The sequence below is a fragment of the Ovis canadensis genome, chromosome 1 (assembly GCF_042477335.2).
Source record: "Ovis canadensis isolate MfBH-ARS-UI-01 breed Bighorn chromosome 1, ARS-UI_OviCan_v2, whole genome shotgun sequence".
NCBI classification, from domain to species: Eukaryota; Metazoa; Chordata; class Mammalia; order Artiodactyla; family Bovidae; genus Ovis; species Ovis canadensis.
Window position 1 is genome coordinate 217,669,848 of NC_091245.1, and position 26,762 is coordinate 217,696,609.

General features: G+C 39.4%; 1 protein-coding gene across 4 annotated transcripts in view; it reads left to right on the forward strand.

Moving 5' to 3' along the window:
* Positions 1-26,762, forward strand: part of SPATA16 (spermatogenesis associated 16) — a 269,495-nt gene that overhangs the window by 236,551 nt on the left and 6,182 nt on the right. For all 4 annotated transcript variants that reach the window (XM_069579806.1, XM_069579802.1, XM_069579823.1 and 1 more), the window contains one exon: positions 5,544-5,627. In XM_069579806.1, coding sequence (XP_069435907.1) covers positions 5,544-5,627 — 84 coding nt within the window. The remainder of the gene's footprint in view (positions 1-5,543; positions 5,628-26,762) is intronic.

Sequence of the window (26,762 nt, forward strand, 5' to 3'; positions counted from 1 at the left end):
CAAAACTACAATGAGGAGTCACTTCACATTGGTCAGAAAGGCCATCATCAAAAAATCTACAAACAATAAATACTGGGAAGGGTGTGGAGTAAAGGAAACCCTCTTGCACTGTTGGTGGGAATGCAAATTGATACAGCCACTATGGATAACAGTGTGGAGATTCCTTAGAAAACTAGGAATAAAACCACCATCCATTCAGTTCAGTTCAGTTGCTCAGTCATGTCCGACTCTTTGCGACCCCATGAATCGCAGCACGCCAAGCCTCACTGTCCATCACCAACTCCTGGAGTTCACTCAGACTTGCATGCATAGAGTCAGTGATGCCATCCAGCCATCCCATCCTCAGTTGTCCCCTTCTTCTCCTGCCCCCAATCCCTCTCAGCATCAAAGTCTTTTCCAGGACTCAACACTTCACATGAGGTGGCCAAAGTACTGGAGTTTCAGCTTTAGCATCATTCCTTCCAAAAAATCCCAGGGTTGATCTCCTTCAGAATGGACTGGTTGGATGTCTTTGCAGTCCAAGGGACTCTCAAGAGTCTTCTCCAACACCACAGTTCAAAAGCATCAATTCTTTGGCACTCAGCCTTCTTCACAGTCCAACTCTCACATCCATACATGACCATAGGAAAAACCATAGCCTTGACTAGATGGACCTTAGTTGGCAAAGTAACGTCTCTGCTTTTGAATATGCTGTCTAGGTTGGTCATAACTTTTCTTCCAAGGAGTAAGCGTCTTTTAATTTCATGGCTGCAATCACCATCTGCAGTGATGTTGGAGCCCAAAAAAATAAAGTCTGACACTGTTTCTACTGTTTCCTCATCTATTTGCCATGGAGTGATGGGACTGGATGCCATGATCTTTGTTTTCTGAATGTTGAACTTTAAGCCAACTTTTTCACTCTCCTCTTTCACTTTCATCAAGGGGCTTTTTAGTTCCTCTTCACTTTCTGCCATAAGGGTGGTGTCATCTGCATACCTGAGGTTATTGATATTTCTCCAGGCAATCTTGATTCCAGCTTGTGTTTCTTCCAGTCCAGCGTTTCTCATGATGTACTCTGCATAGAAGTTAAATAAGCAGGGTGACAATATACAGCCTTGACGTACTTCTTTTCCTATTTGGAACCAGTCTGTTGTTCCATGTCCAGTTCTAACTGTCGCTTCCTGGCCTGCATACAGATTTCTCAAGAGGCAGGTCAGGTGGTCTGGTATTCCCATCTCTTTCAGAATTTTCCATAGTTGATTGTGATCCACACAGTCAAAGGCTTTGGCATAGTCAATAAAGCAGAAATAAATGTTTTTCTGGAACTCTCTTGCTTTTTCCATGATCCAGCGGATGTTGGCAATTTGATCTCTGTGGTTCCTCTGCCTTTTCTAAAACCAGCTTGAACATCAGGAAGTTCACGGTTCACATATTGCTGAAGCCTGGCTTGAAGAATTTTGAGCATTACTAGCATGTGAGATGAGTGCAATTGTGCGGTAGTTTGAGCATTCTTATATGTCCCAGCAATCCTACTTCTAGGCATATACCCTCAGGAAATCAAATTGAAAAAGACATATGTAACCCAATGTTCACTGCCGCTCTATTTCCAAAAGCTAGGACATGGAAGCAATCTAGATGTCTATCATCAGAGGAATGGATAAAGAAGTTGTGGTATATATATAAAATGGAATATTATTCAATCATAAAAAGAAACACATTTGAGCCAGTCCTAATGAGGTGGATGGACCTAGAGCCTATTATGCAGAGTGAAGTAAGTCAGAAAGAGAAAAACAATTATCGTGTACATCAAGGCTATATCGGGGAAGGCAATGGCACCCCACCCCAGTACTCTTGCCTGGAAAATCCAGTGGATGGAGGAGCCTGGTGGGCTGCAGTCCGTGGGGTCACGACAAGTCGGACACAACTGAGCGACTTCACTTTCACTTTTCACTTTCATGCATTGGAGAAGGAAATGGCAACCCACTCCAGTATTCTTGCCTGGAGAATCCCAGGGATGGGGGAGCCCGGTGGGCTGCCGTCTATGGGGTTGCACAGAGTCGGACACGACTGAAGCGACTTAGCAGCAGCAGCAAGGCTGTATATTGTCACCCTGCTTATTTAACGTCTATGCAGAGTACATCATGAGAAACGCTGGAAGAAGCACAAGCTGGTATCAAGATTGCCAGGAGAAATATCAATAACCTCAAATATGTAGATGACACCACCCTTATGGCAGAAAGTAAAGAGGAAATAAAAAGCCTCTTAATGAAAGTGAAAGTGGAGAGTGAAAAAGTTGGCTTAAAGCTCAACATTCAGAAAACGAAGATCATGGCATCTGGTCCCATCACTTCATGGGAAATAGATGGGGAAACAGTGGAAACAGAGTCAGACTTTATTTTTTGGGGCTCCAACATCACTGCAGATGGTGATTGCAGCCATGAAATTAAAAGACACTTACTCCTTGGAAAGCAAGTTATGACCAACCTAGATAGCATATTAAAGAGCAGAGACATTATTTTGCCAACAAAGTTCTGTCTAGTCAAGGCTATGGTTTTTCCAGGAGTCATGTATCAATGTGAGAGTTGGACTGTGAAGAAAGCTGAGAGCTGAAGAATTGATGCTTTTGAACTGTGGTGTTGGAGAAGACTCTTGAGAGTCCCTTGGACTGCAAGGAGATCCAACCAGTCCATCCTAAAGGAGATCAGTCCTGGGATTTCTTTGGAAGGACTGATACTAAAGCTGCAACTCCAGTACTCTGTCCACCTCATGCAAAGTGTTGACTCATTGTAAAAGACTCTGATGCTGGGAGGGATTGGGGGCAGGGGGAAAAGGGGACGACAGAGGATGAGATGGCTGGATGGCATCACCGACTCAATGGACGTGAGTTTGAGTGAACTCTGGGTGTTGGTGATGGACAGGGAGGCCTGGCGTGCTGCAATTCATGGGGTCACAAAAATCAGACACGACTGAGCGACTGAACTGAACTGAATGTACATATACATATGGAATCTAGAAAGATGGTACTGATGAACCTATCTGCAGAGCAGTAAAGGAGACACAGACATTGAGAACAGAATTATGGACATGGCTGGGAAAGGAAGAAGGAGTGGGTGGAAGGTATGGAGAGAGGGAGAGAGTAACATGGAAACATACATTACCGTATATAAAATAGATAGCCATTGGCAATTTGTTACATGACTCAGGGAACTCAAACCAGGGCTTGTTGATAACTTAGATGGGCAGGATGGGGAGAGAGGAGGGAGGGATACTCAAGTAGGAGGGGACATGGGTAAGCCTATGGCTGTTTCTACTGGTTTGTGGTAGAAACCACTGCAGTACTATAAAGTAATTATCCTTCAATTAAAAAGAAACAAAATTTCTAAAATGTAGTTGGAGAAATACCTCACAGAAAAAAATCTTCAAGTAGACATGTGTATTATAACCATAATATTAGAAACTATAGCACCTCATTTGGAAAACAATTACTAATCAGTGTGCTGGCCATTCAGAGAAAGGTAAAATTTATGCCATATAAGGCTGATGTGTTGTTGGGAAGGGCTTTTTACTCTAAGCCTCTAATTGAAGGTAGTGAAAACTAATTACAGACCTACCGAATTCACATAGCAAGGATAAGAACAACCCCAAATTATCACCTGTAATTTTCAGATAACTAAAGGAATCCTCCCTCTTTGAGCTTTGAAAGTTGTAACAAATTAATCAAGAAATGAACTGCCAACATTTATAATGTTCATCTGAATCTGCAAAAGCATATTAAATAAATATTGATATTCAAAGTAACCATTTAAAACTGTTGGAGTAGCCAAATAATAAAATTCTGCATACCAAACATTAAAACTATGAGGGATATAAAGTCTATTAGTCAGGTAATTATTAAGTCACAACTGGAAATAATACTTTCTAAATCTGTATGGTTTTATACACAGAATGCCTTCTAAAAGGCTAAGTGTTTATCCTACCATTCATAAGGCATTCAGGAGTATAGCAACTGTGGAGCTTTCAAAGTGCATATTATAGCCAATTTTAGATGATTAATGCTCCTCTGAGATAAGAGAAAGCAAAGAAAATGTTAATTTAAGAAGCTGGCACAATGTTGATCCTGTCTTCCTGAAAAGCACACTCAAGATTTAAATGAAAAATACAGGGGAGTTTTCTGCACTTAGATCTTCTTAACCACACATCTGCAGCTTTCTTTTTTCTGAAAATTCTTATATTTTTAAATATACAAAAAGAGCAAGAAACTAGCATTACTGACATCCCTAACTAACATATCTATGCAATACTCTACTACCTGAAACCTTGAAAAATAAGATTTCATGGGACATTTTCATAATTTATATACCTACTAGGAAAAAAAAATAAATGTAAAGGGATGTATATGTGCAAACCAAATATTTTTTTTTAATTCATGTATCTTTCAAGATTTCATCATCTTAATAGATTTTACTTTCCAAGTCCCAAGCATGGGTTAACCTAGATAATATATCCTTGAAATCCCTTTTGTAATGCTACACAAACAGTGACTACTCAGTAGAAGAGTTCTGAGTGACTCAACTCCCTACCTAAAATATCTAAAGAACAGAAAGATTATCTAAGATTATCATAATGTTTGACACCACAGTGAACTGAACTGGCATTTGTTCTTTAGAGAACTTTTTTTTTCCAGCTTTGAATGTCACATGGCTTGATGTGGCCTCATTACTTTGCAGGCACATATATCGTCTGTGTGCAGCTGTTGCTGTTTAGTTGCTCAGTCATGTCCACTTCTTTGCGACCCCATGAACTATAGCCCACCAGGCCTCTCTGTCCATGAGATTTCCCAGGCAAGAATGCCAGAGTGGGTCACCATTTCCTTATCCAAGGGATCTTCCCAGCACAGAGATTGAACCCATGTCTCCTGCTTGGCAGGCAGATTCTTTACCAGTGAGCCACCTGGAAAGCCCCAGTGTGTGTGTAGAATTATTTTAAATTGGAATATGGCAGTTTGGGGCAAAGGGTGGAATTTTAAAACTTGCCTCTGAAATGGAACCTAAAGAGAAATCTTGGTTATTTTGAAATTTTAGAAAAGAATAGTAAAAGAACTTCAATGGGCTAGATCCTTTAAGAGGTAATGAAACAACACAATTCTAGTATGGTCCTCTGGTGAGTTTTTGCATGATGCCTAGGATTATGATGCATTAGCCTCAGGAGAAAACACTAAAACGCGTTCATGTACTACAAGCCATTTCCCAAGAGAATTAACTACTGCCTTCATTCTTTACAACCCAAATCTGTTTTCATAAAAACATCAACACCCACTGCATTAAAACCTATATGTTTTCTACAAATTTTCAAGAAGAATCTTTCCATTGTTTCAATATTTTATATCTGCAATAATACTTGGTAATGACTGAAGCAGCAATGAGGTGGCAGTGTTCGTTGTCGGAAAGATGAGTAATAAAATCATCAGCGTACAAATGATTTTTTAATTAGGTTTTAATCTGTGTATTTAGAGAAGTTATTTCTGTGTGAATTCCACACTGATAATTTTTATCTTGGTGCCACAGCTGCAGTCACTAATGGCAGACGCCATGGACACCCTTGAAGGAAGAAGAAACGATGAAGAACGTGTGTGGAATACAATTCAAAAGGTAACATTTTCAGCTGAAGGAAAGAAGATATGTTATTCTCAAAGAAAATATCCATTTGGGGTCAACTCTGTTTAAAGGTGAAAAGAAAAGAAAGTTCCTCGGCTTTTCTTTTTTTTTTTTTTTCACTTTACAATACTGTATTGGTTTTGCCATACATTGACACGAATCCACCACGTGGTTCTCTTTTTAAAACAAATGCAGCTGTCTCTGGAAGTATAACCAAGATGAAATGTGGACATTTATTTAACTTGGTCCTTCAGGTCTGCTGCATTTCTGGCTGTGGTCCTGTACTTTTGGGGTCTCTTATCATGCTCGTTTTCATGTTATATTTTCATTATCTGCTCCTTCATTATTGGTTATTATATATATATGTAAAGCCCCTTCCTCAATGTTTCAATTTGCTCCCCAACCCTTTCTCCTGTAATTGGCACTTAAGGAATAATGGCTACATTTCAGGGAACTAGAAGAAAACTAGCACATTGATGTTTGGGGTGAAGAAATGACATACTGGTTGTTAGAAGTCGGAGAACATCTCTTCGTTGGTTACCTGAGCTACACAAAACAAGCCCTGAGATGCACCTGGCCCCAGGTACTCAGGAGACTTGTGTGATACCACAAGACCTTCTGACAGTGTAGGAAGGAGGAGTGTTGGTTTACAGTCCAGATGAAAGTGATAAATTCCGATCAATGTACTCCCCACGCAGTCTCTTCCAATCATGGTAAAAACCCGCAGAGGGAAAACTGGTGTCAGGAGACGTGAGAAGAAAACACTGTTCCATTTAAGAGGTAAAGTCAGCCATGAGGGATTTTGATGCATTTGCAGAAATGTGCCTCTTCTGTAATCAATTCAGAGAACCTAGGGTGAATGTATATAACAGAAATCAACAGAACTCATCTAATATTTGTTGAATATCTACTATGCCTGAATATCTACTATGCCTGCGTTATGGACCTTTTGCTGGGCAAGACAAACACAGCCCCTACCTATATGGGCCCTACCACCTAGGAAAGAAGCAGCTACTTAAACATTTATAAATATTATATTTTAAAAGTGGATGTTCAGTGATTATGGGAACAAATAGAGGAATATAATCTGGTCTGAGAGGTCAGAAAATCCATCTCTGAGACAGTGATATTTATAAAACATTCAAAAGATAGTAGCAGCTATCTAGATGAAAAGGGAGATTTTTACACAGAGGGAAAAGCTGGTACCAAGAATGCTAAGAAAGCATGGTGAAATTGACAAAGCAACAAGGAACATGTTTTAAAATGAAGTGCAAAGGCAGGAGAAATCAAATCACAGGTCTTATAAATTATGTTCAGGATTTAGAATGTTTCAGCAAGTATTTATGTGGTAAATATTTTTGAGACATTTCTAGTGCTGTAGTGGGATAACAAACTGAGGCTACAGAAATCTGGGGAGGTCAGTTATAAGGTGGTAGCATGATCTACTTTGGTGGGCACAGAGATGGAAAGAAGCAGACAGATATAAGAAATATTCAGGAAGCAAATCCACAGGCTTTATTTCCTGATTGCATATGGGAGTTTAGAGGACAGAAAAAGTTAGAACAATGCTCAGACTTTGGGCTTAAGCCACCAGGTGGGGAATAGGGAGAGGTTTGCTGGTGCAAAGGAAGGAAGGAAACACTTCAAAGCAGCAGCTTTGGGCTGAGAACATAAACACTTTCAGAGTCCACAGAAAGCATACCAGGCATTTGAAAGGGAAGTTAATATACAGGGTGGTTAACTGGGTATGAAAATTTAGGTAACTGAAAAGGAAAACAGTTTATCACAATGGAACCATTAAAAGAAACAGCTACTATCCCTTAAGGGCTGGAGAATCAAAGGGAAGAGATTGCAATTATTGAAACTCAGAGTTGGGACCCGACTGGGCCACAACTCAGATCTCCTACTAGGAGGTGCTGTTTAGCTGGTGCCAGTGTCCCGGAGCTTGGAGGAGGGTTCGTGAAAGACTTCTGAGGAGGGAGCACTAACCCACTGTTGCTGATGGGGAGGGAAGGAAAGCAGTTTTAATGGAGGTTATTTGGCAACTTTTGGAAAAACTAGATTTCACAGCCACTACAGAAAAGAATGTATATTTCTAGAGCAAAGAACCTTTACTGAATAGATGCTCACAGGAACCCCAAGCAGACCGGAAGTCCTCAGTAAATAAGCAAGAACAGCAAGTCCCTCCTTTCTCCCTTGATTTTACAGTGCCCCTCGATCGCCCCCTGTTGATGGAGACAAAAAGAGGGCAAAACAGAAATGGAGTTTACAGAGTTCCAGCCCCAGCATCAAAGAGTGAAAGTGAAAGTCACTCAGTCGTGTCCGACTTGTGATCCCATGAACTATACAGTCCATGGAATTCTCCAGGCCAGAATACTGGAGTGGGTAGCCTTTCCCTTCTCCAGGGGATCTTCCCAACTCCGGAAATGAACCAGAGTCTCCTGCATTGCAGGTGGATTCTTTACCAAGTGAGCAATCAGGGAAGCCCCACTGGGGTTAAGGGACAAAAGGCCAATAACTGGATTTCCCTGGTGGCTCAGACAGTAAAGAATCTGCCTACAGTGTGAGAGACCTGGGTTTGATCCCTGGGTCAGGAAGATACCCTGGAGAATGGAATGACTACCCACTCTAGTATTCCTGCCTGGAGAATTCCATGGACAGAGGAGACTGGTGGGCTACAGTCCATGGGGTCGCTGGCACAAAAGTGCATTGAAGTTAGGGTATTGAAACTAGGGCAAGATATCCAAGATGAAATACAGGAGTCTGGAGTTCTGAATAGAGATAGAGATTTCTAAATCATTGGCAAAGTGGTGATAACTGAAATCACTTGAGTGAGTGGCATGGCAGAGAAAGAGCAAACAATGAGAAAACAGCTTTGAGGAGCACATTTCAAATTTAGGAGGAAAACTCTACAAAGGAGACTAAGAAGGGATGATAGGGCAAACCAAACTAGAAGTAAACCAAACCTAAGGCTCATGGGAGCCAAGCAATATAATTAAATATTTGTGCTTACTGCAGAAAGAATTGTTAGCACAGAGGGTAGCAAACTAGAGCCCATAGGTCCAAAACCAACCATGTACTTATTTTTGTAAATAGAGTTTACTACACATAGCCATGCCATTCATTTAAGTATTATTTATGTCACCTTGGCCAAGTTGAATAGTTGCCATGAAGACCATATAGCTCACAAAGCCTAAAATATTTGCTATCTGAAAAATGAAGTGAAAGTGTTAGTCACTCAATTTGTGTCTGACTCTTTGTGGTCCCATGGACTGTAGCCCGCCAGGCTCCTCTGTCCATGGTATTCTCCAGGCAAGAATACTAGAGTGGGTTGCCATTCCCTTCTTCAGGAGATCTTCCTGACCCAGGGATCAAACCCAGGTCTCTCACACTGTAGGCAGATTCTTTACTGTCTGAGCCACCAGGGAAATCCAGTTATTGGCCTTTTGTCCCTTAAGCCCAATGGGGCTTCTCTGATCAGGTTCAGGGATTGAACCTGCATCTCCTGCATTGCAGACAGTCTCTTTAGTATCCAAGCCATCAGGGAAGCCCCCTACACAAAAAAAATTTTGCTGTACCCTTGTACCCTGGTTTAAACAAGTATCCCTCCAAGAAATATTTGCATTTGTACAGTAAACATATATATTTACAAATTCAAGAGATATCAGAATTTTCCAATTATGAAGTTCCAGCCAAAAAGGTGGAAGAGGGACTGACATTTGTCTATACCTGCCCACACTTTGTAGGCAAAGTCTCACTCAACCCTAAGCTGGTGATGTGATGTCCACGTTCACAGGAGAGCTTAGCCAGCAGCTTCACACTTTGTCCTCACTGCAGTTACTCTACTGCTGTGTTAAATATCATCCCAAATATAGTGGTTCAGAACAAAATTATCTCCCACAGGTCTATGGGTTGACTAGACTCAGCCAGGTGGTTCTTGCTTGCTATCTCTCCTGCAGTTCAATCAGATGACATCTGCGCCTTTTGCTGGAGTCACCTGACTGCTAAAATGTTCTGGACTCTAGGATGGCTCCCTCATATGGTTGATATCTGATATTAGTCAGCTGAGACATTGACTGGAGTGCCTAAGTATGGCCTCTTCATGTGAATTAGGCTTTAAATAGCACAAGAGCTGAGCTCCAAGAGGAAGTATCTCAAGAAAAAGGAAGTAAAAACCATCAGTCTTCTAAAAGACTAAGTCCAGATCTAGGATAGCAACTGTCACCACATTCTATCGATCAAAGCAGTCATAGGCCAGCCCTGAATCACAGGACTGGAGAAACAGATTGCAGTTTTTCCAAGTGGAGTGATATGTACATTTGTGGAGAGAATGAGTTGATAAGCTCTAGCAGTGGAGCTGTGGATCGGGGCCCCAGACTGGAAAACATATCTGCAAGCAAGCAGGAGTCAGGAGAATAGTCAAGTTCAAGGCCTCCGAGATTGCAACACCTCTGAACCCCTCCACCCAACCACCGGGTAACTAGAAAGACTCACTGGTGAGCAGCCAATCTTTCCAAATTAAAAGCCCTGGTAATAATCCCAGCTTTCTAAATGGAAGCTCCTGAGAGGTCTTTAGGAAGATGTGAATGGGAAGGAAAAGGGTGCCAAATTTTTCCCAAGGGCTTTCAATTTGGTTAATGTGACGCTACAAAGCATGATTGTATCACTTTCAGACGATTCCGGTAGCAAGTAAGTAATTTCCTTTTACTGCTACAGAGTTAATTTGCATGTGCAGAAAAAAAAATAATTAAAAAAAAGCTAATTGTACAAGCTACACTGTGTTCTGAGCCCACTAGAAGTTGACATCAGCATCACCACCTCTGAGATCTGTTATCTGTAATAGAAACAGCTGTTGTACCTAATGAAAACACTTGAAATTTTCATCTGAAGCAGCAGAATTATAGCAGCACCTCCCAGTTCCATGGAGTTAAAGGGTCTGTCAGAATCCCTATTACCTAACACAATTTTCAGAGCTCCACTTTGTTATAGGTCTATAAAAAGACTATCAAGATGAAATCTGATTCATGAGTGCTGACCTCCTGTCTATATTTTGTTATCTTTGAGATTTCTCTAAGGACCCAGAAAGAGAAAGAGCGTGACAATTGTGTTTATTTTCCAATTCACCAGAACTAAACACTGTATATTCTTTACAGAGTTTAGGAAAGTGACTCCTGTTTTGGTTTGGCTTTACAGAATATTTCCTTTCCAGTAATTACTCCAGAAAGATATATGTATGTTGGTTTTGCTGTACAAATACAAAAATAAGCAGATTATGTTTTTTTAAAAGGTGAGGTAAATTTTCTCATGTTGGAAAGTCCCTTGCCACAATAGGATTCTTTAAATAAGAGTATCACACTTTGCTTAACTTTAGTCTGTAACAAAAATATCTGAGAAAATACACTCTTTGAATAACAGGTCCTCTTACCACACTGCTCATTCCTGCAATCAGTGTCTGGGGCAGACACTGTTCCTGACATTGGAGATACAGCCATGAAAAAGCAGTGCCCTCATGATATTTGCATTCTGCTAGAGAAAAGTAGGCAATAAACTTCTAAAGAAATATGGAATACAAGTAACACATGCCAGGAAAGGAAAATGGAGAGTAGCAGATGATTGCAACTGCGATAGAATAGTCAGGGCAGGATTCACTGAGGTGATGACTGAATGAATATCTGAAAAAAAGGCAAACCATGCAAATGTCTCGTGAGAAGCATTCCAAGTAAAGGAAACAGCACATGTGAGACCCTGAGACTGGAGAGTGCCTACCAGGTACAAGGATCTGCAAGGAGAGCAAGGTGACGAGTAGAATGACAAGGGTAATGGGAGATGGAACGAGACAGGAGAGGATGGCATGCCTTATCAAACAAAAACAAAAACTACTTTAAGCTGCTGAATTGAGACTACATTGAAGAGGGCAAGGGCAGAGTCAGGGAGTCTAGTTAGGAGGTAACTGCAGTGATAAGGGAGAGAAATACCGGTGGCTTGAACCCTGAACTCAGTGGCTATAAGAAGCGGTCAGATTCCATCTTCTATCCACAAGAAGAACAAAAGCTTATTTACAGGGAGGCTAATATAGTAAAATACATCCTGAACTAACATTCAGAGACCTGGGTCTGTCACAAATTAACTCAAATCCATGTCTCTTCTCAAGGACTCAGTTTTCTCATCTGTAAAATAAGGATAATGAACTAAGATTGAAAATACCCTCTCTGCTCTGAAAAATTGGGTCTTTTGAAATTCAGACCATCAAAATGAAAGAAGAATTGATGTTTACTGAGCTCTTAATACAAGCCAACACTCTTATTCACTTTATATACACCAACTCACTAACCCTCACATAGGGTAAAAGGCATAATTTATTGTAAACAGAGACGTTTAGCAATTTTCCTAAAATCCCACTGTCAGTAAGTGGTGGAATCAGGATTTGATCTGACCTTAGAGCCTAATCTTTTTCTTGAGAGAAGCCCAAGCTTTGTGTAACTGAAAAAACCCAACCAAGCAGCATTATTTTATGTGTGGCTGAGCATTCAGGTATGAGGTCAAAAGGGGAATTATGGTGACCCCTAATCAAAGTAAAATCTGTCCCGTTTGTCTGTCTTCAGTTCTCAAAATAAAGTTCTTTCAATCTGAGCCAAAGAGGTCACTAAGGAATTTTTGGTTTCGTCTCCCTCTGTAATCCACGGGTATAGGCTCCTCCTCCTCTGTTCCTTAGTTCTCCATCTAGAACCAGAAACTATACAAAGCCTCAGTCTACAAACTCTTGACCATGAATTCAGGCCCCACTTGTGGGACCTTGGACAAATCACAGCCTACTGAGAAATACAGTGTCTTCACATACTTAGTAACTTCAGGGTCTGTGATTTTGTGTTACTGTGTGTTGAATCCTCAGACCCATAATGCACTAGACCTGAAGGAAATAGAAAAAGGAATCTGTAGAAAAAGGAGTCTTTTTAAAGAAAAAAAGATGCCAACTGTTGAGTTGGAACATTCTTATTTCTTCTCACCAGAGACTCAGTTTAGAGAAACATTTAAGCAACACTGTCTACAATTCAGAAGACAAAGTTATTGGCTCTTCATTTACAAAGTCTAAATTTTGCACTGCAAAGATCAAAATTTAATCTGGTATGACATAAAATATTGTCTTATTCTGATATGCCTCTAGATCTGACTTGAGACTAAATAAAGAGAAATAAAACTTTGTTACTTTAAAAGTAATGAGAGCTACTTCAACATATAATCATAATCCTATGAATTTTCATGAGAAAAAATGCTACCTTAAAATTTCAAATAATAAAATATAACACAGTACATCATAATCCTTCGTGAATCCAACAAATGGAGTTTAGGTGGATATCTTTAAACTTTAAAGCTTAAAGCATCCATGTGAATTTATTATAAAATATTTAGCTTTGGGGGTTCCTTTTTATCTCAAAATCTTAACTTATAAATCATGCTCACTGTCAAACAGAAATGATATTCATTGATTCACTCATTTGCTTTTTAAGATAAAAGGGGGATAGAATTGTATATCACTTAGCAACTCTGTTTTATGCAAGGCTGCTGACATGGGCAGACCATGTAGGGGAAAGCACAAATTGGTGAGATGGGCTGGGGCAGTTAACCAACCAAGAGGGAGAGAAAAGAACAAATCGGAGCATTTTGTTTACTTTCCACATCAGCATTCAAACCCGAGTATTTCCAGAAACTCTACTGAGAGAGACTGCACGTGTGGCACTATCATTCATTGGCCAGGCATCTGAGCTGACTAATACGCAGTTGGGGCCTGCCATTGTGTCTGTCTGACAGGACTGCCATCTTGTCAAAGATTCAGCAACCATACCACTCATTTGCAAAGCAGTTTTTCCGGCAATCAGGCTTTTCCTGTGTGTCTTGTTCTTTAGGGAGTCTCCACAGATTTACTGCAACTTGATTATGAATCTTTTCTGCTTCTGGTTATGGGCTTCTTCATTAGCATATCCCCAAATTCCTTTACGGTGTGTGCTCTGAGCACTGCTAAGCAGTTCCGTCCGTGGCATAATGCAGATCATGCACAGAAACCCAAGCGCTCTTTTGCTGACCATGCTGAGGGGAAGGAGGCAGGGAGGCAAGGCCCAAGGGGCTGAAGAGGCCAGGTGCCTGGAATAAATAAATCATTGCAATTCCTGGGACAATGAGTCTGTGCCAGTAAGCGTCTAAACTGGAAACTGTAGTGGAGGAGCCTTTGCCAAAGCCCTGGCAGACCCTCCTGACTGTGGTCAGAGGCTGAGCCCTGCAACTGTCAGACCTGGAGGGAGGACCTTCCTCAAACAAACAGCAAAGCCATGTCTGGCCTGGCAAGCAGAGGAAGCCGAGAGCCTCAGTTCTGGACATCTCCCCTGGCCACTGTGCAACACTCCAAATATTGATATATGGTGAATTTCAATCACCACTTAAATCGAACAAAATCTTTATCCTCTGACTTATAGGAAAAAGTATGTGGTTAATTTGTTAAACATTTTCGATGGCTGCATTTGCTAGTCACTCGCTTTCCACCTGTATTCGGCCTTTCCTCCAAAACTGAGAATACCTCCCATATACTTTGTTGGCTAAAAGTATTCTGAAACTTTGATGATTTGGCAAGAAATTTCTGCAACAGAAACATTTCTGTGTAGGAGTCGGATCTATCATGGCTCTCATCTAGGGAGCATGAATCTAGAAACTGTGCCTTTTTAACCAGGAGTTTATCAAGGGTTAGACAAAACTAATCAGCCATTGATTAGGTCCTCACATACTTAATAAAATACTGTGATATCCAACAAATTCTTAAACTATGTTAGTCTGTTTAAAGTTTGCTTTTGAATAACTATTACAGTGAAAACAGGCTATAGAAAAAATTATTTCAGGTAAATAAACAATGTGATAAAAAATGAGTAATGTGATGACAAATATCATCAATGATTAATACTGATCTCTTAGTCTGTGTGAAGCACTTCAGGAAGTTACCATATTTAATGACTGCAACAGTCCTATGAGAGATGTCATTATCCCTCCTTTGGAAAATGAGGGAAAGAGCTTTGTAGAATTAACAAGGAAACAATCCTACGTTGAAGGGACAGTGTTTGGTTTTGAATCAAGTTTGTTTGGGTCAAAGGCTCTGTTCCTAGTCATTAACTAGAACACTTATGTTAAACCAAATGCAGCTACTAACATTTAATGGTACAAAGAACATGGCCTGATTCCGTAAGACAACCAAGAAGACAATCTTTGAATCTGCTTTTCAGCAGTGAGTGGCGATAGGAGAATTGCAAGCCATCCTATTCTACATCACAGCTCACAGAACCAGATGGTAACTTATCCAGACTGCTTTGCAGCAGATGCATGACCAAAGCTGAAGCGTGGTACCCACTAGCCCCTGGAACATGGTACTTTTATTGTCCTCCTTCACCATGTCTCCCGTTATAGACCTATCTGTTTAGGTGGTTTTGGGAGCTCTCCATTTTCCTTCTTCCTGCAACAGCAGAACCCCACGAGAACAGCTTGGAAGTCTGGTCATTCCTGTTGTATTTCTACTATGGCTTACACTTTTTGGTGCATTAACTAAGCACTTTGAAATGCACCAGGATCTCCATGAAAACATAATTTCAGAAGCACATATTCCTGTAACCCCTGCAAACCTTACCTCACAGCACAGAGGCATATGTTGGAGATTGGACAGCACATTGTTTACTCTTCCACTTCCAGGAATCCCTCCCTGCCTGTCCCATTAGTGAGCTAATAATATAAGGAAGTGACTGAAACAGAAATTGGAAATACTCATATTACTCCAAACCTACTAGTATCTCTATCTCTGTAAAAACTTTTCTAAATGCATCTCTCAGAAGTTCAGTGAAATATTCTGGGGCAAGGGAGAGGAGCATATATCTCAATTTCATTTGAACTGAAGAGTGAGTTTGCCATTCATTCTAAAAGTTACTGTCTCTAAATTACCTAAGTATTTCCTTTGCTTGGCAGCCAGCAATATATTTATAGGTTAAGTTGCAATCCTTTGTAATTCCGAAGAATAACAAAATATTCAGCTTACACCACTTGGTACCTAAATGAACCATAGGACATCTTCCATTCTGTATTGAAAGTAGGATTAACAAGTTCAGAGCAATTGACTTGTGGCTCATTCAGTCATTTATAGTGGACTCATTTTACCTTTCGTCTTTTGGAGAAGGGCAAAATAAAACTGCCTTTACATGCAGCCCTAAAGGAAGGTATGGATCATTTATCATTCTTATTATAACTTTCTTAAAGTATACATGTGGAGGAAGAAACAAGACCATAATCTAAAACACACACAAATGCCACAAGCACCAACACACCCATATCTCTCAGCATCATCAAAACTGTGTGTGTAAAACATATGTGTACTCTGCTTAAACGGCTTTTTGCTGGATAAGAGATTCTAGAGAACATGAGGTGGCTAAGTGAAATTTGGACCTAAATTAGAGAGCCTAACCCAGAGACAGGATAAAGTTAGTCTTTCTTATTGAATTGAAAGATAATTGAGAAGCTTTTAACTTCCTTTACCTCTGATGGAGAGGAGACCCCCTTCAGCCTCAGTTATTCACTTCATCATACTGATAAAAATCTTTAGAAGCAATGGGGAAAACAGATTCAAGAAATAAAAATACATCTTCCTGAGGAATAAAGGTCAGAAATCATTTTTTTAAAGCCATGATGGAGGACTTCCACTTACAGGAATATGGAGGAGACATGCTTTTCCCTATTCCTCACATTCAGAGCAACTTTGGACATTATATGTAAAACAAATATAAGACACTGAAAGGTGGAATGAAAAGAGAAATGACCTAGAGTCCTGAGCAATAACATGGTGATGAGTTCACTGGATTTTCTTTTATTTACTAATTTTTTTGCTTCAGACATTTCACACTTGATGATGAAACCTAGTAACACAGAAACAAACAAAACAAAAACCCCGACAAGATCCTGCTCCCTCCAGCCAAAGGACAAGGGAAAAGGCAGCCTATGCTCAGTACTCAGTCGTATCTAACTGTTTGCAACACCACGGACTATAGCCTGCCAGGTTCCTCTGTCCATGAGATTGTCCCAATAAGAATACTGAAATGGGTTGCCATTTCCTCCTCCAGGGAATCTTCCCAACCCAGTGATTCAACCCAGGTGCCCTGCATTACAGGCAGATTCTTAACCTCTAAACCACTGAAGATGGAAAGCTGTTAGGCAAATAATCATTCTATTCCAGCCAACCACCACAGGAGGGAAAATTAAAAAAGGAAATCCAAACCCCCATCCACATCAGCAAAGCCCAAGTGAGGAGTTAGAATTCTACCTTCATTGGGCTATAATAAGGTGTCTCAGCCTTCCCACCCTAAAAGGTTGGTGTCAAAGAAACCAAATAGGGAGGCTAAATGTTCATCCCTACTAGGTATGGTGTCAGAGGAGGCCTAGTAGATGGTCATGATTTTCACCAGCCCCCAACAATCATGAGTTTCCCTTCTCAATGTGATGTCAGTGGAGGCCACATGAGGAGTAGTGATGAGGTACTGCTAGACAGTTATCAGTGCAAACATAGTGAGGAGCTTGAATGTTTGAATGCTCATCCCTATCCAAAAGTAATGAGGAACCCCTTCCTCAAGTCAATGGAGATTGAGAGTAGAACTTGAACTTCTATCCCCACCTGTCAGTAATGAGGCAATGCCCCTCCCATCTTTTGCCATAGCATGGTCAGAAAAATTCAGCTTAAGCAGAAGACTTAAACAAGATCCAGATCTCATAATATTAGTACCCTAAGTGTCCAGATTTCAACTGAAGATGATGCATCATACCAAGAAACAGGAAGATCTCAAATTAAATGATAAAAGACAATCAACTGATGCTAACATAAAGATATTAGAGCTATTATAATTATTCTGACAAAGATTTTAAAGAGGCTGTCATAAAAATGTCTAAGCTGTTAGAAACATCTTAAAACAAACTATAAAATGTCATCAGACTATACTACAAGGCTACAGTAATCACAACAGTATGATACTAGCACAAAAATCTAGCACATAGATCAATGGAACAGAATAGAAAGTCCAGAAATAAACTCACAAATTTATGGCCAATTTATCTACAACAAAGGAGGCAAGAATATGCATGGGGAAAAACAATCTTTTCACCAAGTGGTGGTGGGAAAACTGGACAGCTACATGTGAAAGAATGAACTTAGAACATTTTCTCACACCATATACAAAAATAGACTCAAAATGGATTAAAGACCTAAATGGAAGACTAGAAAGCAAAAACTTCTAGAAAAAAACATAGGCATAACATTTTTTGACATAAATTGTAGCAATATTTTGGGATCTGTTTCCTAATACAAAGGAAACAAAAGCAAAAATAAATAAATGGTGCACATGTTATGGGGAGGGAGGTGGGAGGGGGGTTCATGTTTGGGAACACATGTACACCCATGGTGGATTCATGTCAGTGTATGGCAAAACCAATGCAGTATTGTAAAGTAAAATAAAGTAAAAATAAAAATTAAAAAAAAATAAAAATAAACCATAAATAAATAAATAAATAAATGGGACTCAATTAAACTTATAACCTTCTGCACAGCAAAGTAAAATGTACAACAAAACAAAAAAGACAGCCTACTTAATGAAAGAAAAGTATTTGAAAATAATATGACTGATAACAGGTTAACATCCCAAATATGTAAACAGCTCATATAACTCAATATCAAAAACAGAAACAGCCCAATTTAAACTTAGGCAGAAGACTAGAATAAACGTCTTCCAAAGAATACAAATAGATGGCTAATGGGCACATGAAAAATGGTCAATCATGGTTAATCAACATGGTTAATCATCAGGGACATGCAAGTCAAAGCCACAATGAGATCACCTGTCAGAATGACTATCATAAAAGGAACACAAATAACAGATATTGGTGAGGGTACGGAGAAAAGAAAACACCTATACACTTTTGGTGGGAATGTAAATTGCTGCAACCACTATGGAAAACTGTATGGAGGTTCCTCAAAAAACTAAAAGTAGAACTACCATATGATCCAACAATTCCTCTTCTGGGTATATATCCAAAAAAACCCATAAGCATTCATTTGAAAAGATGCTCATAGCAACCCCAATGATCATAGCAACATTATTTACAATAGCCAAGATATGGAAACAACCAAAGTACCCATCAACAAATGAACAGATGAGATGTGGCATATATATACATATATTCCATTGTGTGTACATATGTATGTATGTATATTGATACACACTCAGCCATAAAAAGAATAAAATTTTGCTACTTGCAACAATGTGGATGGACCTAGAGAGTATATGCTTAGTAAAATAAGTCAGAGGAAGAAAAATATTCTATCATATATATATATAAATATATATGGAATCTAAAAAATAAAACAAATATAACAAAAAAGAGAATCACAGATATAGAAAATAAACTAGAGGGAAGGGGATCAGCAAGACAGAGGTAGGGAATTAAGAGGTACAATCCAATCTACCATTTATAAAATAAACTGCAGGGATATATTGCACAGCATAGTTCAGTTCAGTTCAGTCGCTCAGTCGTGTCCGACTCTTTGTGACCCCATGAATCGCAGCACTCCAGGCCTCCCTGTCCATCACCAACTCCCAGAGTTCACTCAGACTCTTGTCCATTGAGCCGGTGATGCCATCCAGCCATCTCATCCTCTGTCGTCCCCTTTTCCTCCTGCCCCCAATCCCTCCCAGCATCAGAGTCTTTTCCAATGAGTCAACTCTCCATATGAGATGGCCAAAGTACTGGAGTTTCAGCTTTAGCATCAGTCCTTCCAAAGAAATCCCAGGGCTAATCTCCTTCAGAATGGACTGGTTGGATCTCTTTGCAGTCCAAGGGACTCTCAAGAGTCTTCTCCAACAGCACAGTTCGAAAGCATCAATTCTTTGGTGCTCAGCTTTCTTCACAGTCCAGCTCTCACATCCATATATAGCTAATACTTCATACTATAAATGAAGTATAATCTATAAAAAATTTAAGTCACTATGTTGTACACATGTGACTAATATTGTATATCAATTATACTTCAATTTAAAAAAAAGTAGAGAGAGACGACATCCCTGGTGGATCAATGGTTAAGAATCACCTTCCAAGGCAGAGGACACAGGTTCAATCCCTGTTCTAGGAACCAAGGCCCCACATGCCATGGGGCAGCTAAGCTCACACGTTGCAACTACTAAGCCTAAGCACTAGAACTGAGAGCCTGCCTACCACAACTAAGACCCAACACAGCCAAAAATAAATAAATATCTTTTAAAAAGAGACAGAAACTCAGCAAAGAAATGGAAGACATAAGAAGAACCGAGTAGAAATTTTAGAATTGCAAATACAATAACCAAAATGAAAAACTCAGTAGAGGGGCTCAACAGCCTAATGAAGAGGAAATAATAAATGAAATGAAGATTGTTGTTTAGTCACTAAGTTGTGTCTGATTCTGTTCCTCTGTTCATGGGATTTCCCAGGCAAGAATACTGGAGTGGGTTGCCATTTTCTTCTCCGGGGATCTTCCCAATCCAGAGATAGAACCCACATCTCCTCAATTGGCAGGAGGATTCTTTACCACTGAGACAGCAGGGAAGTCTGAAATGAAGATAAAACAATACAAATTACCCAACTGGAACAACAGAGAAAATAGATCAGAAAATAAAATGAAAAGAACCTCAAGGAGCTGTGAGTCTATAACATCATATCTAACATTCATGTTATCAGAATCCCAGAAAGATAGGAGAAAAGGGATAGGAATGGAAAAGTACCTAAAGAAATAATAGCTGAAAATTTCCATAATTTGGCAAAAGACAGAAACTACAGACTGAAAAATTTCAATGAATTCCGAATTAGATAAACTCACTTTCACACCAGGATGCAGATATTTAGTTTTTAGTTCTAAAAACTAAAGACAAAGACAGATCTTGAAAGCAGCAAAAAAAAAAAATGATTGACTAACTATTAGGGGGAAAACAATTTGAATGACAGTGGATTTTTCAGTTAACAAAACTAGAGCCAGAAGTAAGTGGTACATTTTTCAAATACTGAAAGGAAAGAATTGTCAACACTGAATGCTACACCCAATGAAAATAGCTTTCAGGAGTTAAGGGGAAATCAAGACATTCTCGGATGAAGGAAAACTAAGAGAATTTGTCATCAGCCAACTCACTCAAAAAGAAAAGGGGGGCGGGGGCTGAAGAAAATTTCCTAAATAGAAAGGAAACAATAAAAGAAAGAACTTTAAAATATCAAGAAAAGTGAAAGAACACAAGCAAAAATATGAGTAAAAACAGCAGACTGTCCTCTTCATTATGTTTGATGATTCAAGCAAAAATAACAACATCATTTAATATGATTCTAAATATACATGGAGTTCTGTGTTTGGTTCTACATATGAGGAGCTGGGAAGTCACCTCTCTATCCTAAAAGTCAGTAATTCTTCTTGGATCTGTGAGTCAGTGGACGACACAAGACAAAACACTGCTCCAAAGACGGAAGAGACTAACAGATTAATACAGGGAGATATGGCTTTCTGGAGCAGAGACTTATGAGCAAAAACTGCTATGGGAACCAGTACTGGCTTTGTGAACCTGGAATTATAATTCACAAATTGCTGGACATTCAGTGCAGACAACTCTGAGTTATTACAAACTCTAAGGGGACCCAGTCTAGGAGTTATGCAATATTATGCAATTTACCTCCAGAAGTTAATGCTAAGTATCAGAGAAAAATCCCCTTAGGCCTCTGGAAGGAACCACTCTGAAATATACTAAAACACTCTTTCCTTCTTAGCAAGGCTTGCCCTCAGAAGAAACCAGTTAAACAGAGCATACCTTTTGGTGTATTATCAGGGCCTAAGTGACCTAGGAGAGGAAAATACCCAACTGCAGCCCACTTTAGCCATCCTGTCCCATGTAAGGAGGAGTAGGTGGGGAACTGAGGAAAACACTTGTGAAGTTCACAGTCCAAGGCATGGGTTCAGTAAAAGACTGAAATCTAATCTTAGAACTGTAGAATGCTTCCCCTCCCCTCACATTGTGTAGTTTAGTCGCTAAGTCCTGTCCGCCTCTTGCAACCCCATGGGCTGTAGCCCACCAAGCTCCTTTGTCCATGGAATTTCCCTGACAAGAATACTGGAGTGGGTTGCCATTTCCTTCTCAAGGGGATCTTCCCAACCCAGGAATCGAAACAATGTCGCCTGCATTGCAGGCAGACTCTTGCATCACAGGTGAATTCTTTACCAACTGAGCCACAAGGGAAGCCTTCTCCTCACATTACTAAAGGTCTATTTATAGCAGTTCCTTTTACCCAGTACATCCTGTCCAGCTATCAAGAAAATAATGACAAGACAAACCGAAAGGTGAAAAACACAATTTGAAGTGACAAAGCAATCATCAGAAGCAGATATGGCAGAGATGTTGTAATTGTCAGACTAGAAATTTAACACAACAACGATTACTATGCTAAGGGCTCTAATGGATAAAGTGGACAGCATAAAAGAAAAGAGATGCAATAATAATGGCAACAATATATCCAACTACCCATATATCTTAAGTATGTATGTATATATAATACCTTTTTAAACTGAAAAAATTATAGAAATGGACAACAAATTAGTGGTTGCCAAGGGTTAAGGAGGTGGGCAGGAGGAAAGTGGGTGTGACTATAAAAGAGCAGCGCAAGAGATCCTGTAGTAGTGGAACTGCTCTGTATCTTGACCGTATCAGTGTCAATATCCTAGCTGTAATATTCTACCAAAGTTTTATAAGATGTTACCATGGGGACAAACTGCATAAAGAATACACAGATTCTTCCTGTATTACTTCTTACTGATGCATATGATGCCTGTGAACCCACAATTATCTCAAAAGAAAAAGTTTAAAATATATGTACTCCAACTTTCAGATAAATTATGCCATTAAGTGTTGAAAATAAATCTTAAAAAGCCATGATACATTAAGAACAAAGTGATAGCAAGATTTCATAATTGTACTCTAACTCTACACTAAATTTGTTTTACAAGTGCTATTATTACAGGGATTTTCAATTAGAAATTGGTAATATAGTTTAACAGAAGTTTTTTTGCATATTTTGTAATGTATCACAGGCATCCAATGCCTTACATTTCCACGTTGTGCTTTTATGACTATCATACCAACATACAGAATTCACTAAATTAAAATGGAGAAATATGAGGCTATTTGTTTGAATGCTAGCCAAAAGCTAAAGGAAACTGCTGTATTATGAACAGCAGAAACAACTTTGTTTCAGAAATTAAAGTTTATTTTAGAAATTAATTTCAAGCCTGTTTGAAAACAATTGTCATTCTAATAAGAATTAAAATTCAAACCATTTTGGATGATAAATATTTAAAAGCATTTGGTCTGGAAACTAAACTGGAAGACAGCAAGAAAACTAATGTTATGAAATCCACTGTGGTGGATTAAATGGCTGTTTTGCCAAGAGGATTTTGATCCACATTGCAAATTGCTGGAAATACATCCTCCTTCTATAACCACCACTACAGTTGTAGAAACATGATATTTATTCCCAAGGATCCAGTTATTATTTTATCTATTTTTTGTCTTCTTACAAGGCTTCTTTAAAAGCTTTATAAAAAATCCTTTGAGCACCCAATCCCTGAAGCATGAACATATACAAACCCCTAAAACATTTGTCTCTCCTTAATCCAGACTACATGAAATCCAATAGGAAATCCTATTTCAAGCACAGTGTCTTCCTTCTTGCTGTAATTTACCCATGCGTTTATGTTTGAGATCACATTCCTCTCACTGCCATTACTAGACAGAAACACACACTGCTTCCCAAGGTACATGCTAAGCATATGCAGGGGGCACCAACGAAGTAGGCAACATCAACCAGCAGGAAAAGTAAAAGGCAGAAAACATCAAAGTCATGTTTGAGGAGATAATCGGAACCTAATTGAGCTTCATGGCTTAGTACAGATCTCCTCAACTTACAATAGGGTTACATCTCTATAAACCCAACATAAGCTGAAAATACCATCAGTTGGAAATTATTTAATACACCTAACTTCTGGACATCACAGCTTAGCCCGGCCTACCTTAAATTGCTCAGAACACTTACATCAGCCTATAGTTGAGCAGGATCATCTAACACAAAGCCTATTTAAAATGTGTTGAGTAGTTCCTGTAATTCATTGAATACTATACTGAGAGTGAACACTAGAATGACTGTCTGGGGACAGGATAATTCTAAGTGTATGGGTAGGGACTTCTCTGGTAGCCCAGTAGTTAAGACTCCATGTTCCTAATCTAGGAGCCCAAGGTTCCACCCCTGGACAGAGAAATAAGATCCCACATGCTGCACAGTAGTGTAGCCTAAAAAGTAAATAAACATCTCAGTGTTGATCCTCGGGATCCTGTGACTCACGGGGAGCTGCAACTCACTGCTACCACCCAGCACTCTGAGGGTATCAGACCCTATACTGCTAGCCCAGGAAAAGATCAAAATCCAAAAGTCATAGTATGGTTTCTAGTGAATGTATATCATTTCTGCACCACCAAGAAGTCAAAAAATTATGTCAACAAATTATGTCGACACATCATAAATCAGGGATTGTCTATAGTTGCATTAATTTGCTAAGACTGCTATAACAAACTATCACAAACTGAGTGGCTTGATCATCATCAAGTTTATCATCACCGTTCTGGAGGCTGGGAGTCCAGACGCAAAGTGTCATCAGGGCTGGTACCTCCTGAGGGCTGTGAGGAAGAACCAGTGCATGCCTCTCCCCTTGTTCCTGGTGGTTTGCTTAACCTTGGTGGTTACCACACCTTGGCTGTAGGACCATCAGCCCATCCCCTGCTTCATCTTCACAAGTTATTCTCCTTGTGTGAGGGACTGTCTCCAAATATCCCCTTTCTGTAAGGACACCAGTCATTTTAGATAAGGCCCACCCCAAAGACCTCATTTCAACTTGATGATCTCTATAAAAACCCTGTCTCCAAATAAGGGTACCTCCTGAAGTACTGGGGCTTAAGACCCTAACACAGGAATTTTGAGGGAATGAAATTCAACGCATTACAGTAGTATTTGATTTTAAATGACTGTGGGAGGGAAAGGGACACCCAGGTCTTCACAGTGATTCTCCTTCCCCTCTATCACATCTGAATGACTCCCTTTTCATAGCTCCATTATGCTGAGGCTGTGTGTCCCTTTCTGTTACCATCTCTCACCAGCTTCGCTCATTTTGAGCTTCTTGTCATTTTTCCTTAGTTTGTCCCCATTCCTAACTCTCTACGCCCTAAATCTCACTTTCTTCCCCAGCAATGCCTCTGGTCTCATGGCCAGCCATTACATAAGAAATGGAAAGTGGTGCTATTGCTTTCACCTCTGGCTCACAGGCCTTCAATTACCAAATAAAAATAGGTTGGATCTCTGTGCAAATGAAACCATAGTCAGCCCCACAAAATCATAGTGAGTCAGCAACAACTCTCCTTCACAAGAAAACTCTCAAGTGCATAGAAGCTCTCCTGACTTCAGGCTATCCCCATACTTTCCCCCTACACATAAGGTACAAACCAATTTTACAGTAAAAGATTATCAGAGAAAATATCCAAATACTTTTCATTATGCCTGTACTGAAAGTTACTCTGAAGTGGCTTTATGAGGGAGAACATTTTAATCTGTAAAAATGTTGCATTCTATCCTAGAACTAGTAGAATAATCTTAAATTTTGATATGATAAAAAAATCATTAACTGAGAAGAAGAATAATCTAATGACTGAATAATCTGATCCAGTTATAGAGTGAGAAATAAAGTGTGCTATAAACTACACTTAAGCTAATCCATAATAGGGGTCCTTTGGATGCAAGATAAAATGTTGATACATCTAGAGAAGTTATAGGTCTTATGGATATGCTTTTATAAGTGAAATATAATGAAGTACTGAGAACCCTAATATCTATGGATGTTTATATCAACCAGTTCGATACCTTGAATTACTAATACAGCAGAAATGATTGGCTCCCTCTCATTTCCATAGTGCTCTTTCAATGTGATACAAGGCAAATGGCAATGTATTCTGCTTCCACTGAGCACATTTCTGTACAGTGAATCCCAGCTAAAATAACATCATTAAAGTAGTACTTTAAAGTTTATTTAATCCAACCCCTGGGTCACACATGACCCGAATAATTCACACTTGCCAAAAATGTCATCTAGTGTTTGATTTCCAGTGTCTGGTGATGAGGGTCTCCATACCTTACCCCAAAACACCTTCCACTTTTACACAGTTGTGAAAATATCAATATAATATCTATTTTTTTACTCACTGAAGGACTCATTCAGCTGTTCACCAGTTCAACAAATATTTATTGAGACCCTATTATGAAACCACCAGACATTACACAATGTGCTATTATAATCTTTGTGGAGGACTTAGACATTTATGAAGAGCTTTCCACAAACATCAAGCCATTTAATCCTCACTAAAACCCTGTAAATAAAGTCTGATTATAATTAATTCATGATTTACACTAGAGAAGAGAAAATTAAAGTTCAGTAGTTAAGTTACATCACCAGTGAAAGCAATGAGACTCAAACTCATATTGTAATTCTAAATGGTACTCTCTTTCAAATACATAAGCTAACACAGAACAAATTCATCACCCCTTCACATATCACCTAAAGATACCACAGGTTCCTGTTATGTTTTCTCTCTTCCCAGTAAACATCTCCAGGTCCTCCAACTTTTCTTCGTAAAGTTTGGAGTTAAGAGCTGGACATACCCAGCACCAAGCATCATAGCCCAGATGAGACGGGGCATGGCCAAAAAAGGGAGAGAACTATTACTCCCATTGAGACACATTTTAAACATTGTAGTTTATAATCAGATCAGTTTTGGGTAACCAGGAAATACAGTTGAAGTATTTTGAACTTGCAGCCAAATATGCACTATCAGAAACTCATATCTTCACACTCCTTTCTCTTTCCCCTCCTAATTCTACCCTTATATAGTTGAATTTTGAGACTTAATCACAAGACTTGAAAGCATATCAAATACCTACACCTAGCACAGTTACTGAGGCAGCATCCTT